This window comes from Oncorhynchus tshawytscha, linkage group LG26 (assembly GCF_018296145.1).
Source record: "Oncorhynchus tshawytscha isolate Ot180627B linkage group LG26, Otsh_v2.0, whole genome shotgun sequence".
NCBI lineage: Eukaryota > Metazoa > Chordata > Actinopteri > Salmoniformes > Salmonidae > Oncorhynchus > Oncorhynchus tshawytscha.
Genome location: NC_056454.1, coordinates 830,085 through 847,405, shown reverse-complemented (window position 1 = coordinate 847,405; position 17,321 = coordinate 830,085). Strand labels below are relative to the sequence as shown.

At 41.0% G+C, this 17,321-nt stretch overlaps 1 protein-coding gene across 2 annotated transcripts in view; it reads right to left on the bottom strand.

Annotated features, from left to right (window-relative positions):
• The window catches only part of tbc1d4 (TBC1 domain family, member 4), a 151,752-nt gene that overhangs the window by 77,468 nt on the left and 56,963 nt on the right, over nt 1–17,321 (bottom strand). For both annotated transcript variants that reach the window (XM_024388629.2, XM_024388630.2), the window contains exons 5-9: nt 7,853–7,942; nt 4,801–4,905; nt 3,353–3,485; nt 930–1,021; nt 150–260 (exon numbers count right to left, since the gene is read on the bottom strand). In XM_024388629.2, coding sequence (XP_024244397.1) covers nt 150–260; nt 930–1,021; nt 3,353–3,485; nt 4,801–4,905; nt 7,853–7,942 — 531 coding nt within the window. The remainder of the gene's footprint in view (nt 1–149; nt 261–929; nt 1,022–3,352; nt 3,486–4,800; nt 4,906–7,852; nt 7,943–17,321) is intronic.

Here is a 17,321-nt window from a genome sequence, read left to right as displayed (position 1 = left end):
TGCATGTAATGTCACTCTGCATGTGACATTACAGGATGTGCTGTTGTCTCCCACACTATAGTTTAAACTATGGAGCTCAAATGGGCCTGCTGATTGACAGACAGGTTGAACCTATAGGCAGGTCTATAGTACAAGTGAGGGAATAGTACCAGTTGGGCTTCTCCGATGTGGAGGTGGGATTTCTGCTTGGTTCCACATAGCTGGCGGAGGTGGAGAATCACCAGCTCATTCTCTTCCTGGTCCGACGCAGGCTTCATTCTCTATAGGGACGAATACATATTTTAGTAAATCCATCCATCAGCCAAATGTATTTATAAGTCCCATTTTTACATCAGCAGTTTTTACAAAGTCATTTTACATTAACTCGGCATAGATTCCAAAGAGCAAAGCAAAAGCGAGAGAAAAAACTAAATCCAAGAAACAAAAAACCAAGGGAGTAGCCTGGCTCAGAGGGGTGACCCAATCTGTTCTAGCTGGGCCACTACTCATTGCTGTCATTGGTGCCGTCGGTGTCATTGAATACAATATAAACAGATACATTTTCTAAATGGGGTTGATAAAGCTACTAGCTGTTGGAGCCTGTAAATATATCTACTGCTCCATTTGGACAAAGATACAGTAGATATTAAAGATAAGATTTCTATTATCGCTGCTCTCATTCTTTCCATGGAGGATCTGATTAAGAAACATAGTACTATTAATTGTCAAAATGGATTTTAAGAACAATCATTATCTTCAGTCTCACAGTCCTTATCAGACCTAGGTTCAAATACTTATTGAAGTCTTTCAGATTTAGCCTGCCTGGAGTTCCAGAGGAGCAAGGTTTGCAACTATTCTAATGGTCAATTGTGCCAGACAAGCTCAATGAAGCACCTATAAAGGATTTGAAATTATTTTAAATGGTATTTGAATCTAGGCCTGGTCCTTACCTGAACTCGCTCAAAGATGTCGACCTGTTCGTTATCAGTCAGTTGAGAGAGGTACTTCTGGATGGCCAGCTTGGCCCTGGGAGGATACAGACCTGGATTCACAAACAACGGAAACCAAATTAATTGCCATTAAGCCCCCCCAAAAAATTAGAATAGACTGGGAAGAGGAGAATTGAATGGAGCACACAACCAACTGGGTCGACTGATGGTGAGATATGCAAAGACAGTGTTTTCAAACTCAAAATGTGGAGCTACTTTTTCTAAGAAACTGAGTTGGAAAAATGATCTGACTCAAAAATGATTCAAACTGCAAACCCTATTGATTTGACAGAGAAGCTGAAATGAGTCTTTTTCTCATTTGATAACATGAAGGTTGAATAAATGGTAATGCACTGCTTATGAATGGATTATGACTGCAGCATTAAGTCCTCCTGTAGGTATACCCTTCAAATAAAAATGACCTTTCCAATCTGTATTTGGAAAGAATTGATTTAGCTTTTATTGTCTCCTTCCCCTGTGCTGTCATATTTTTGGTTATTTTGAAAGCAAAAAAAAGCTGTCTTCAAGAAAGTGTTCACACCCCTTGACTTATTCCACATGTTGTTGTGTTACAGCCTGAGATTGTGTGTCACAAGCCTACACACAATATCCCATAATGTTAAAGTGGAATTATGGTTTTAGATTGTTTTTTTTTTCTTTTTAAAGCTGAAATGTCAATAAGTATTCAACTCCTTTCTTATGGCAAGCATGAATCGCATTATAAGTTGCTCTGGGTGCAATAATAGAGTTTAACATGATTTTTGAATGACTACCTCATCTCTGTACCAACCACACACATACGATTATATGTGAGGTCCCTCAGTCGAGCAGTGCCTTGCAAAGAAGGGCACCTATTGGTAGATGGGTAAAACAATTATTTTAAAAAGCAGACTGTGGCAGACGGCAGGGAGAAGTGAGGGGAGTAGTTATTGAAGGGAGATATCTTGCAGCCCGCTGGCTCCACCCCCGAGGCTTATATGGACTTCCTGCCCCAACGAGGCGAGCCTTGTGGATCATTAAGCCAAGGAGTACTTGTGCGGCCTGCACAAAGGGGCAGAGAACGGAGAGGGAAGCGTGTGTTATGAAGAGAGATAAATATCTGTGTGATTATCCGTTGTGACCTGGGCTGTCCGATTACCCCCACTGTGTACCAAACCGGTTTGGCTGGAGACCCGAGTTTAAGGATTACCCCTGGAGAACGGAACGGACAAAGAGAACGGACTGTGGACTGTGAAATGGCTGGTGATTTCCCCCTTTTCCCCAGTGTGCAAAACTCCCCATTTGCATTCCAGTTGTGCTCCTTGTGTGTGTTTGGTTATTGAACTTGGTGACGTGGAAACCCCACACCCTTGAACCTGCTACAAGACAGTGAATATCCCTTTGAGCATGGTGTATCAATACACCCAGTTACTACAAAGATACAGGCATCCTTCCTAACTGATGCCGGAGAGGAAACCACTCAGGGGTTTCACCACGAGGCCAATGGTGACTTTAAAACAGTTAGAAATGAATTGCTGATAGGAGAACTACAACATTGTAGTTACTCCATACTACTAACCTAAATGACAGAGTGAAAAAAGGAAGCCTACATATTCCAAGACATGCATCCTGTTAGTAAGGCACTAAAGCAAAACTGCAACAAATTAGAAATGAATGTTAAGTCCTGAATACAATCCGGTATGTTTGGGGCAAATCAGACAACACATCACTGAGTACTACTCTTCGTATTTTCAAGCATGGTGGTGGCTGCATTATGTTATGGGTATGCTCAACATCGGCAAGGACTAGGGAGCTTTTTAGGATAAAAATAAATGGAATAGAGCTAAGAACAGGCAAAATCTTAGAGGAAAACATGGTTCAATCTGCTTTCCAACAGCCACTGGGAGACAAATTCACTTTTCAGCAGGACAATAACCTAAAACACAAGGCCAAATATACACTGGAGTTGCTTACCAAAACGACATTGAATGTTCCTGACTGGCCTAGTTACAGTTTTGACTTAAATCGTCTTGAAAATGTCTTTCATGCAATGATCAACAACCAACTTCACAGAGCTTGAAGAAATTTTAAAAGAATAATGTGCAAATATTGTACAATCCAGGTGTGCAAAGCTCTTAGAGATTTATCCAGAAAGACTCACAGCTGTAATCACTGCCAAAGGTGATTCAAACATGGGGTTGAATACTTATCTAATCAAGATACAGTATATTAGTGTGTTAGAATTTCTTCCACTTTGACAGAGTATTTTGTGTAGATCACTGACAAAAAATACAATGAAATCCATTTTAATCCCACCTTGTAACACAACAAAATGTGGGGAAAAAGTCAAGGGGTGTGAATACTTTCTGAAGGCACTGTAATAGATCCAGTAGACAGTGGCGTACCCTCAATCCTCTCGCAGAGTTTGTGCAGGTCGTGCATAGGGCAGGCCTCGCACAGCTTGACTTGTGTCTTGGCGCTCTGCAGAGCTGCTGCCGTACTGAAGGCCTGCTTCAGAGTAAGCATCACCTCATCCACCTATAGGCACACACACATACACACACAGCAGTCTAACTCCACTTACAGCAAACAACAATTTGGATTCCTAGCATTTCACAGAACCATTCCTCCAGGCTATTTCAGAACCCAATACATTATGACCAATGTTTTGTGATACTGGTAGGCCTACAGTAGATTTAGTTGTGCATTACAGCTTTAGTTAAACATTTTGACATAGCCCAGGTATATAATAGCAACAATTCAAAACACATTATGTGGCCCAAGCAGGAAGCAAACTCACAACCATGCTAATGGTTCTCCATCTCCAGATAGTGAATGTGCAAGCTCAGCCCTTCAGTAAGACCCATGATTGAAATATTCAACACCTTCTCTCTGGACCCTAATTAGCTCATTTGATTGTGTTGCTGCAGAGTTGGATCAAAACTCTGCATATGGGGAACCCTGCTCTAATGAACTGAGCCATTGGAACCACAATTTGAATTTGTATTTATTATGGATCCCAATTAGCTGTTGCAAAGCCAGCAGCTACTCTTCCTGGAGTCCGGCAAAATGAAGGCAGTTAAACAACTTACAATACATTCATCACAGATTTCACAACACACTAAGTGTGTGCCCTCAGGCTCCAACTCCACTTCAACATAAAATCCATGTGTACGTGTGTATAGTGAGTATGATATCGTGTGTGTACGCATGTGTCTATGCCTATTTTCCTAAGTCCCTCTATGTGGCACCTGACCACACTATTGAACAGTAGTCCAAGTGCGACAAAACTAGAGCCTGTAGGACCTGCCTTGTTGACAGGTCTGTTAAGTAGGCAGAGTTGCGCATATTATGGACAATGACAGTTGCTCAATTTCCACATTATTTAATACAGTATGTAGTTGAGGTTTCGCTTTTAGTGAATGATTTGTCCCAAATACATATTTAGCGGTAACTTATTCCTTGCCACCCATTCTAAAACGAATTGCAGCTCTTTGTTAATTGTTGCTGTCATTTCAGTCATTGTAGTAGCTGACATGTATAGTGTTGAGTCATCTGCATACAGACACTCTGGCTTTACTCAAAACCAGTGGCATGTCGTTAATAAAGATTGAAAAAAGTAAAGGGCATAGACAGCTGCCCTGGGGAATTGATGATTCTACCTGGATTATTTTGAAGAGGCTTCCATTAAAGAGCACCCTCTGTTCTTTTAGACAGGTAACTCTTTATCCACAATATAGCAGGGGATGTAAAGCCATAACACATACGTTTTTCCAGCAGCAGACTATGATTGATAATGTCAAATGAGATGTACACAGGGAGTGTGCAGTGGGAGGAGCTAGCCAATACTCACCAGGGATTCGCTGGCACACTGGAAGACGTAGCACACATACTGGCCCGGACCAGTCTCCCCCGGGTCGCGAAAGATAAACCCAAAGTGGTCCGTCTTGTTTATACCCTGAGCAAACCGCACAATACAAATATCATGATACGCTACAATACAGACGATACACTACATTGGTACAGTTTAAGTATAGAATTCATTGGTAGTTTATACAGCACAGTATATGTTTGAGAGACTGGTTGGAGAGAGGTTTCTCAACCTTCTATAAATCAATTTACATTTTCTATAAATCAATTTAATCCCCTAATACAACATAGTTTGCAAGTGGAGAAAGATGTCAGCAATGCTATGTAATGTAGCCTTTATGGACTGAGTGGCTGTCCCTGGTTTAAACAATACTTAGCTGAAATGTATTAGGCTATAAACATCAAGTACAAACAATAACACAAGAGCATTATCTTTCCCCCAAATATGGCAGATGGCATATACTGTTATATTATTGTTTAATTGGACTCCCTTCAAGTAATTGTTTTACTAACCTTTGATAGGAATGCATTTCTGAACTTTAAATGTTATTAATCATTAATAGAGACCTGAGGAGTGCCATAGCCGAGGGGCTACACCAGAGGTTAATGGTTATCTGTAGGAGGAAGGCATGTGGTGGGGGCAATTACGCTTGGAATGTACTGAGTGTAGGGAAAACGATCACGTGGCAGGCATTGATAAGGGGAGAGAGCCATGGAATATTGATGAAGGGGGTTGAGGTCAGGTCAGGTCATGTTAACTTCTTATGGCTGGGGGGGGGGCAGTATTGAGTAGCTTGGATGAATAAGGTGCCCAGAGTAAACTACCTGCTACTCAGGCCCAGAAGCTACAATATGCATATAATTAGTAGATTTGGATAGAAAACACTCTAAAACTGTTTGAATGATGTCTGTGAGTATAACAGAACTCCTATTGCAGGCAAAAACCTGAGAAGAAATCCAACCAGGAAGTGGGACATCTGAGGTTTGTAGGTTTTCAAGTCTTTGCCTATCCAATATACAGTGTCAAATTTGATCCGATTGCACTTCCTAAGGATTCCAATAGATGTCAACAGTCTTTAGAACCTTGTTTCAGGCTTCTATTGTGAAGGGGGAGCGAATAAGAGCTGTTTGAGTCAGCTCATGGCATTCTGCCAGACACCTAAGTCTCGCGCGTGGCCGTGAGCACGAGCTCTGTTCCTTTTCCTTTCTAAAGACAAAGGAATTGTCCGGTTGGAATATTATTGAAGATTTATGATAAAAACATCCTAAAGATTGATTCTATACATCGTTTGGCATGTTTCTACGAACTGTAATCACTGAATCACTAGCCACTTTAACTATGCCACTTGGTTTACATACTTATCTCATATGTATATACTGTACTCGATATCATCTACTGTATCTTGCCTATGCTGCTCTGTACCATCACTCATTCATATATCCTTATGTACATATTCTTTATCCCCTTACACTGTGTATGACAGTAGTTTTTTTTGGAATTGTTAGTTAGATTACTTGCTCGTTATTACTGCATTGTCGGAACTAGAAGCACAAGCATTTCGCTACACTCGCATTAACATCTGCTAACCATGTGTATGTGACAAATAAAATTTGATTTGATTTGATTTTGATTTGATTTGTAATGGAACTGTCATCTGAACTAAGTGCCTGCGCCTTGTGAATTTGGATTTGTGAACTAAACGCGCAAACTAAAAGGAGGTATTTGGACATAAATGATGGACTTTATCGAACAAAAGAAACATTTGTGGAACTGGGATTCCTGGGAGTGCATTCCGATGAAGATCATCAAAGGTAAGTGAATATTTATAATGCTATTTCTGACTTCTGTTGACTCCACAACATGGTGGGTATCTGTATGGCTTGTTTTGGTCTCTGAGCTCTGTACTCAGATTATTGCATGGTGTGCTTTTTCCGTGAAGCTTTTATGAAATCTGACACAGCGGTTGCATTAAGGAGAAGTAAATCTTTAATTCCATGTATAACTCTTGTATTTTCATCAACATTTATGATGAGTATTTCTGTAAATTGATGTGGCTCTCTGCAAAATCACCGGATGTTTTGGAAGCAAAACATTACTGAACATAACGTGCCAATGTAAACTGAGATTTTTGGATATAAATATGAACTTTATCGAACAAAACATACATGTGTAACATGAAGTCCTATGAGTGTCATCTGATGAAGATCATCAAAGGTTAGTGATTCATGTTCTCTATTTCTGCTTTTTGTGACCCCCCTCTTTGGCTGGAAAATAGGCTGTGTTTTTCTGTGACTAGGTGCTGACCTAACATAATCGCATAGTATGCTTTCGTCGTAAAGCCTTTTTGAAATCGGACACTGTGGTGGGATTAACAACAAGTTTATCTTTGAAATGGTGTATAATACTTGTATGTTTGAGAGATTTCTGTTTGAATTTGGCGCCCTGCACTTTCACTGGCTGTTGTCAAATCGAATTAACGGGATTTCAGCCGTAAGAAGTTAAGGGAGAAAGAAAAGTTTATCACTTAGTTTCCTGCCTAGCAATAAAGATAGTGCTTGTACAGATGTGTAGGAGGAGACTCAGCCTAGGATAAAGGGTTAAAGATCAGCGCTTGTGTGAACAGTGTCTTTGTCTATTGCAGCTGTACTGACCCTATGGGAAGAATAAACTTGGTTTGAGCTTTCATAGAGTCCGTTGAGAATTAGAACCTAACACCTTTTTCCGTGATGTGTCAAAATACAATTTTTTGTCATATTAGTAGGACTACTAGTCAAGTAAATCCTTGACAATGAAAAGATGAAAGACTGAGCCGAAGTAATGTGCATTTGTAATAAAATACTAAGTAATGATCCTCTGACAATGCAAGCCCCCAAACTAAAGCATTTATTTATTCATGAAGTAGACATGTTCAAGAATGAGTTAAGTTTGGGGAATTTGCACCTGTGAAAAGCTCTGTAGCATTGGGATGAGATGTATGAATGTGAATGTAAACACAGAACACAGTAGAGTGAAAAACAAACCCAGGTTTACCAACCTGAGAGCAGGACGAGATGTCTTTGAATCTCTTTTCCAGCACCACAGTCTTACTGTCTGGACTGATCAGGTTCACCTCGAAGCGTCCGACCTGAAAAACAAGCACACACATTAATGAGGAATCTGACCTTGATACATTGATCAAGTCGGCTTCTTTAGAAGAGTAGAAAGTAGGCTTGGGGGAAATACTGTATACCAGGGTATTCGGAAAAAAGTAAATGGTTTTTCAATACAGAAAAAATGAAATTATTTGCAGCTACTTTTTAAATTAATACCTGTAGTCAACTTGTGCAATACATTCGCAGATAAAGCACATTGCGTTCTTCATTTCACCTGTCACCTTATTTTGCATTATGAAGCTTACTGTTGTTCCCCAGAACAGCTGAGGGAGTAACGTGTTTGTTGTAAATAGCACAATGGGATAGTCCATAGCGCTCTATACATAATCAGCGAGTCTCTGTTGTGCTTGGCTTTCTGCCATTATAAGCTCCATTATCAGAGTTCTGTACTACTGCCATTTTTTCCCCTGTCCTTCCTACTAGCATTTTTTTCTTGTCCGTTCCTCTCCATTTTTTATTTTTTATTTATTTTTTTACCTTTATTTAACCAGGCAAGTCAGTTAAGAACAAATTCTTATTTTCAATGACGGCCTGGGAACAGTGGGTTAACTGCCTGTTCAGGGGCAGAACGACAGATTTGTACCTTGTCAGCTCGGGGGTTTGAACTCACAACCTTCCGGTTACTAGTCCAACGCTCTAACCACTAGGCTACCCTGCCGCCCCATGAACACATGCTGCTCTTCCTTCTGAAAAGCATGCATCAAAACTTTGTTCATTTGCACAATCTCTCATTCAATTTCGCTTGTAAATGTCCACACACCTAAAATGACATTCGGTAGCTATTAACTATGCTTATAACTTTATGAGCTGAATTCACGCACCTTTACAGTTAGTTTACATTTGTTTTCGCTCGTTAACATTTACAGCATTTATGTGATTTCACTATTACTTGTGCATATGTTTTGTTAGCATTTTGATAATAGATCAACAATGGCCTTTTTTTGTGCCCACTTGTGTGTTAGGCTGGTAATATCTTCATCCCGGGATGGCAGAAGAATTGTATGACGGTATGAAAATCTGGATCCTGCCCAAAGCCTAATAGAAAGCAAGTCCACAATGTCTTATGATGGGCATCTCATAAGCCTATTCTTGCTATTCGTGGAAATTTCTCATCTTTCCCTCACACACACACAGTAAATCAAAGTCTGCACAACTAATTTCCCCCAAAATTGACTGCCACAAACCACATTTCCATCTACAGTTTTTATATGGGTAAAGTCATACCTTGTAAAAAAAAAAAGTAATGACAGCTGTGATGGAAACAGGAAATTTCTGTAAAATGTTTATAAATGCCGAAAGATCATTTGTTCAGTCGACATGGTGGGATCTTTTTGTGTCGGAAAATATTGATATAATAACCATCATATTGAAGTAAACTTGGAGTCACATGATGATATGGTGTGTGATCCTCCCACTACAACTCGGGCAACCATGCAGTTTATTTGGCTACAGATGAAATAAGTTACAATGAACTTCACAGGGTGGTGAAAGTTCACGGTGATCTTGATGCTCCTTTCCAATAAATATTGAGTGTCTTATTCTGTGACATGATGATCGATGCTTGACTGGCTCTTGACAAATAAAAATATGCTCGCTCTTATCCACAACATCATAATGTAGAGTAGCCTACTCGTACTGTATCTGCTGTTGGCTAGAGAGCACATGCCAAGACCAGAATAGGGACATTTGCCATTTAATGCAACAGTTTTTGTGACAAAATTATTGTAATAGTTGAAAATGCAATGGAAACACGTTGAACTTAAGATTTTTATTCAGTACATGAAAACTCAAGCAAAAAAAAGTCCTTTTGGTGGAAATACATCACTGGCTGGAAAATGAGCATATTTTCTTTATGCAGATTTTTATATATTTGCATGAAAATCTGGATAGCTTCAGACACAGGGTACCATATTGAGCACTATGCTCCACTTTCCTAAAGTAGCTTTTATGAGGATGGCTTGGGTGTGAGGACAGGCAGCTGGATAACTGAACAGCTTGCATGGTAATCGTCAAACCAGCGTTCAAGTTGTATCAATTTTCTTTCAAATACTTGAGCTGCGCTTGCCTGGCGCAATGGGAACAACCGAATAGTCCCCGCACATCTGACACACTGGACTGGCTCAATGAAACCCTCAAAGTATTAGAGCGATTTGCAAATGTACTATTTGAATCCAGGTCTGCTAATCATGGAGAAGCACATTGTTGTGTTCAAGACCAAGACCGGAGCAAGTTGAGTCCGAGTCAAGACCGAGACCGGGAGGGGGGTCAATGGGTCTGAGACCATGTCCAGTTCAAGACCATTTTTGTAATTTAACAAAATCACCACCATAATAAGAGTTCAAAATATCCCGTATTTCTGTGTTTATATTTCAGAACAACATGTGGATTCTTTAGACATTTAGAATTGTGAAGAAAATGCATTCTGAGGGAAAATATAGCCACTCTACAAATGATTACTAACCCAAACATAGTGGTGAACAATCATCCTTCTACGCCTTCAGAGAAGGGCTAAGGATTTATGAAAAAATTTAATTTAATCTCTTCAGTTTTTAATGGAAAGAGTTTCAACACTGAAGCGGAAAAAAAAGATACAATCAGGATGTTCTTTGCTGGAGCAGGTTGAGAGCTTCAAGTTCCTTGGTGTCCACTTCACCAACAAACTAACAAGGTCCAAGCACACCAAGACAGTCGTGAAGAGGGCACAACAAAACCTATTTCCTCTCAGGAGACTCAAAAGATTTGGCATGGATCCTAAATCCTAAAACGGTTCTACAGCTGCACCAACGAGAGCATGGTTGCATCACTGCCTGATATGGCAACTGCTCGGCCTCCGACCGCAAGGCAGTACAGAGGGTAGTGTGTACGGCCCAGTACGTACAAGCTTCCTGCCATCCAGGACCTCTATACCAGGCGGTGTCAGAGGAAGGCCCTAATTGTAAGATGGCTTTCATTTACAGTTTGGACATTAAGCATTCTCAGTAGACTTTTGTGAATCCACTGTAGATTTCCAGTGTGTGAATTGATTTATTTACTGTGCAAGGCTTTAGCGGTTAAAACTTCTTCAGGATTGGTGGGTCCCCTTCAGGATGGTTGAGCTAATGTAGGCTAATGCGATTAGCATGAGGTTGTAAGTAACAAGCTTCAATTCTTGTTCATCTAACTGCACTGTCGAATTTACAGTAGCTATTACAGTGAAATAATACCATGATATTTTTTGAGGAGAGTGCACAGTTTTGAACATGAAAAGTTATTCATAAACCAATTAGGCACATTTCGGGCAGTCTTGATACAACATTTTGAACAGAATGGTTCAAAGAATGGTTCCTTGGATCAGTCTAAACCTTGCACATACACTGCTGCCATCTAGTGGCCAAAATCGAAATAGCACCAGGGCTGGAATAATACATTATGACCTTTCTCTTGCATTTCAAAGATGGTACAAAAATCTTACCAGATCTAATGTACATTATTCTCCTACATTCCTTTAACATTTCCACAAACTTCAATGTTTTCCCTTTCAAATGGTACCAATAATATACATATCTTTGCTTCAGGGCCTGAGCTACAGGCAGTTAAATTTGGGTATGCCATTTTAGGCAAAAATTGAAAAAAATGGCCAATCCTTAAGAGGTTTTAAAATGGGAAACTAATATGCAACTCACCAGTGACAACTGTGTTGAGTTTGTGACAATAAATCTATGTAAAACAACGCCTTACCTTCTAACTACTATCATGTGGCTCGTGAGCAAAACCGATTACATGTACGTGTCCATGAGTCTCCGCTTTCCATAGAAATCAAATCAAATCTGTTCATATACACCCCCAGGAAGAATGACACATCTGACCAGCGACCATTTTCACATTCTCATAAGTTCTTAGAATGTTTGGGAATCACGTATAATAGCAATAGCAATATATATAGAGTGGGAAAGCGGCCATGGACAATTAATAGACATCACAGTAAAAAAATTATAATAAAAACATTTGTCTTGCCCAGGACTGGAGTCTACACAGACTGGTGACCTTCATACAAAACAAGCCATTTGTCACACAGGCCAGCCATAATTCACTTTGAACCTGACTGTGTGATTACAGGCAGTTGCAACAGCTTGACGTTAAGATCATTAGAACAACCATGAAAAGGTAGGCTCTCTCTTCGTCAGTTATGCACATCAACAAGATCAACAACTAATGTTAGCCAGAGCAAGATTAGTTCAAATCAAGCAAAGAAACATTAGATAAACCCTCGCAAACTTTTTCAGCTAGTTGGCCATCAAAATTGCATTGATAAACAAAGGGGATTGTAGCCTCCTCGTCCTTCTGCAGCTTGCCTGCCAATGCATGCTTGTCCCAACCAAGCATCAAAGCTAATTGGCTAGTTGTCAAGCTTGCTTGCTACATCCAGGCACAAATGAGAAAACACCTCACTCTGACCATTTAACTTGCCGTAGCAAAGCTGGTTAGGCTGTTTAAATGTTATCAAGAGTGTTTTTTTTTTTTAAACGATTACTTTTTTTTGCCTACGTTTACTGACACCCGTCACATTCAGCAGGTGTTGCGCGTTCGTAAATTGATCAGTTGTTCTGCACTCTGGCAAACTCAGACGAGAGCGCTCTGAAATCGGAGTAGATAGCCAGAGTGAATTTGCAAACGGAAGAGATATGCTAACTCTATAGTAGTCCGTCAAGTTCTTGCTAGCTAACAAAATGACACGTGCATCTCTAGCTGTGTATAGCCACTGAAAAACAATGAGGTGAAAAAGTCAGTCACTCATCCACTCCTCCAACGGCATGACATCTCTACGCAGACGACACCATTCTGTATACTTCTGGCCCTTCCTTGGACACTGTGCTAATAAACCTCCAAACAAGCTTCAATGCCATACAACACTCCTTCTGTGGCCTCCAACTGCTCTTAAACACTAGTAAAACGAAATGCATGCTTTTCAACCGTTCGCTGCCCGCACCCGCCCGCCCGACTAAAACATCACCAACATCACTAAAACATCGCCAACTATAAATACCTAGGTGTCTGGTTAGACTGTAAACTTTCCTTCCAGACTCATATTAAACATCTCCAATCCAAAATCAAATCTAGAATAGGCTTTCTATTTCGCAACAAAGCCTCCTTCACTCACGCCGCCAAACATACCCTCGTAAAACTGACTATCCTACCGATCATCGACTTCAGCGATGTCATCTACAAAATAGCTTCCAATACTCTACTCAGCAAACTGAAAGCAGTGCCATCCATTTTGTTACCAAAGCCCCTTATACCACCCACCACTGCGACCTGTATGCTCTAGTCGGCTGGTCCTCGCTACATATTCGTCGCCAGACCCACTGGCTCCAGGTCATCGATAAGTCTATGCTAGGTAAAGCTCCGCCTTATCTCAGCTCACTGGTCACGATAACAACACTCACCCGTAGCACACGTTCCAGCAGGTATATCTCACTGATCATCCCCAAAGCCAACACCTCTTTGGCCACCTTTCCTTCCAGTTCTCTGCTGCCAGTGACTGGAATGAATTGCAAAAATCGCTGAAGCTGGAGACTTAAACAAATATAAACATCAGCTATCTGAGCAGCTAACCGATCGCTGCAGCTGTACATAGTCCATCTGTAAATAGCCCACCCAATCTACCTACCTCATCCCCATAATGTTTTTATGTACTTTTCTGCTCTTTTGCACACCAGTATCTCTACTTGCACATCATCATCTGCTAATTTATCACTCCAGTGTTAATCTGCTAAATTGTAATTCTTCGCTACTATGGCCTATTTATTGCCTTACCTCCTCATGCCTTTTGCACACACTGTATATAGAATTTATTTTTTTTCTACAGTGTCATTGACTTGTTTATTGTGTTATTGGCTTGTATATTGTTTCTTCCATGTTACTCCATGTGGAACTCTGTTGGCTGTGCCACACTGCTTTAATTTATCTTGGCCAGGTTGCAGTTGTAAATGAGAATTGTTCTCAACTAGCCTACCTGGTTAAATAAAAGGTGGAAAGGAAAAAAAAAAAGAAAAAAAACATCTTCCTAGCAGCTAGCTACCTAACATTAGACTCGTGTTTTTAGCTTGCTATATAAATTGATACGCCAACGTATTAGCATTGCTATGACTGACTTGTGATCGTTGCCCTTGCTAGTTTGATTGTATTGACATTCCCAGCCTTAGTTATAGTTGTCAGTTTTTGTCCAGAATATTAAGTAATTGAAACTGAAATAGTGTATCCCAAATTGAGGCAGCAAACAATGTACGAGTCCGGCTGTGATTTACAACTTGATAGCAATATTTTCTGGACTACCAAGAAATGTATTGGTGAATTATATTAATCATGCATTGATCTGAAGCCATCTATTCTGCCAACAATGCCTTTGTCTAAGTCATGGAATGGTAAGTCAAATATAACCCATTTTTAAAATCTCTTATAAAGTTGGTTTTGTTACATAAACCGTGAATTTGACATTTTTGACTGTTATTATGAATGTCTGTTTCATATCTGCAAAGAAGTTAAAACGCTGTTAGTTCCACTTTGAACTTTAGGTCAATGGTTACTTTGTGTGCTAAAAGTGAAATGATTTTTGCAATGGGAAGTAATAGTTTCAATTGGGATATGGTTAATGGTTGTGTTTTTGTATTCTTATGATTGGGACCTACTTACTGGCTTATTATGTCAGAGTTTATGAACTGCTTATCCTTTAACATTATGCTGTGTGCTCCCAAACGGCCTGCCCAGCGAAGGAAATATAGACAGAATATCCTGGGTTTTTAAAAATTAGTTTTCCTATAGATTTTCAGATCAAACTGAAAATCACACTTTTTTTATAGACAAAATACAAAAATGTAATTGTCTTAGTCCACAACAATGCTTAAACCACATCAATCTGATTGGGTGGGCCTTTCAGGGCCTGGCTCCCCATTGGGTGGGCCTTTCAGGGCCTGGCTCACCATTGGGTGTGCATGTCAGGGCTCCCCAGTGGGTGGGCATGTCAGGGCCTGGCTCCCCAGTGGGTGGGCCTTTCAGGGCCTGGCTCCCCAGTGGGTGGGCCTTTCAGGGCCTGGCTACCGATGTCATTCTTCTGTGAGCTGCTCCATGCCAAAACCAGTTGAGAGCTGCACACTCTTGCTGCCTGCAGATTATATTTCGTTGAAACTAGGCCATGTGTGAATATATTTCACATGCTTTGCAATTGCGTAAGCTACTTTGTGCATGATTTCTCTATTGTACTACATAATTGGTAAGTCTTATACCTCCACCACACTATTTTATACGCATCAGAAGGGATTAAGAAGTGAGTATAAGCAATGCCCACTGAAAAAAAGTGGGTATACGGTTTATACCTGCGTATACCCTCCACTACACCACTGGCTCTGTGTTTTACAAAAAGTGCACTCTCCTACATGAGTGTTCTGGCATGCTGAGTGTACGGCTGCTGTCCTTTCAGAATCACCAACCTGTCGCACACTGAAGGCCTAGAGGTTCAACACTGCGCAAACAGTGTATAGTAGATATATAGGCTGTTAAGGTATTAATGTTTCAAGAAAGGAATGCATATATTTGGCAAGGCCAAGCCATTTTATGCGCTGAGTGAATGGAAGCAATATAGTAACCAGTTCTATGGGTGGAGTGGAGGCCAATAGGGGAGCTCTGCTTCTAGTGGTTAACCTGTTGAGTGTAGGAGGCAGTACTTTGATGATCTTTGGATGAAAAACATACCCAAATGAAACGGCCTATTTCTCAGGCCCAGAATCTATAATATGCATATAATTGTCAGACTAGGATAGAAAACTCTAAAGTTTCCAAAACTGTCAAAATATTGTCTGTGAGAATAACAGAACTGATATTGCAGGCGAAAACCTGATGAAAATCCACCGAGGAAGTGCCTAAGAGAAACAAATCTCCCTGTTCCATTGCATGCCTTCCCTTCATTTAAAGGGATATCAACCATATTTCCCTATGGCTTCCACATGGTGTGAACAGTCTTTAGACATAGTTTCAGGCTTTTATTCTGAAACGATCACATCGCGTCAGTGGATGGCTGGGTGCCAGCAGAGTTTTGCATGCGCAACAGCTTGGAGCGGACATTTTCTCTCTTTCTCCTATTGAAAAAGCTACGGTCCAGTTGAAATATTATCGATTATTTACTGTTCAGACGTGTGAGATAAATCACTGTCTGTCGCCAGTTCTGCTGACGGGGCGAGAACCAGTAGGTTGTCTAGGTAGGCTAGTAGCCTTGTCCCTTGACGACGCAACGGTTCCAATGCTACCTCCACCGAATGGCATACTTGCATACTTGTAAACCAACCTTTGAAAGGCAAAATGCAGAAACTTCCTGTGACGTAGATGCACCGGCACATGAAAGTATGCATCCTTTAGGTCTACACTTATACAAAAGTATTTGTTGTGGATACATTCCAGCAGACTTTTTGTCATAAGCATTCGAACAGGCCTTTTGGCTTCACTCTCGTTGGGAGTGCGTAAATCCAATATTGGGCCTGATTTCCCCCGTCTTCTTTAAGCACTAGGAAGTAGTGTTCCTTTGCTCTTGGGGGATTACTGTGACCACCTCCTTCGCGAGAAGTTCCATAATCTCGTTCACAAGAGCGGCTATTTTCTCTGGCGTCTTCATCACAGTCTCCACCACGCCAGAAAATAGGGGAGGAGTTCGGTGGAATTGGATGGCATAACCCTTCTCCAACATGCAGCTCAGCCAGGGAGAGAGTGCAGCTTTGCTGCCACTCCCAATAATGCTCTGAGAGCGGGAGAGTGCGAAGCTGTGGTACAGACAGTAGGAAGGACGTGTGTTCCTCTATGGCCCAAGCCGCCACTGTCCCTCGACACTGAAGAAGTGGGACAGCCCAGGGTTGAAAGGGGGAGGAAATATTGGTGTGTTCTGTGAGAAACGGGGGCGTTGACACTTTGGTTACACATGTAACCTTGTGGTTGCAGCTCTCCGTGAACACAGCACGGGTCTGAGCTGCACTAACTGAGGCACCTGCCTGAGTTAGTTCTTTTTTACCTTTATTTAACTAGGCATCCTCGTCTTCTCCGGAGGCTTCTCCGGAGGTCTCAGAACCTGAGGCTAACACAGACATGGCGTCCTCTAGAGGAAGATCTACCCAAAAAAACGCCCACCGCTGCAAGTGAAGTCACTGATTGAAATGCTATTAGCGCGCACCACTGCTAACTAGCTAGCCATTTCACATCCATTACACAGTCGTCCTGTCCCCTTTGCAGAAAAGCATCCCCAAAGAATGATGTTTCCACCTCCATGCATCACGGTTGGGATGGTGATCTTGGGGTTGTACTCATCCTTCTTCCTCCAAACACGGCGAGTGGAGT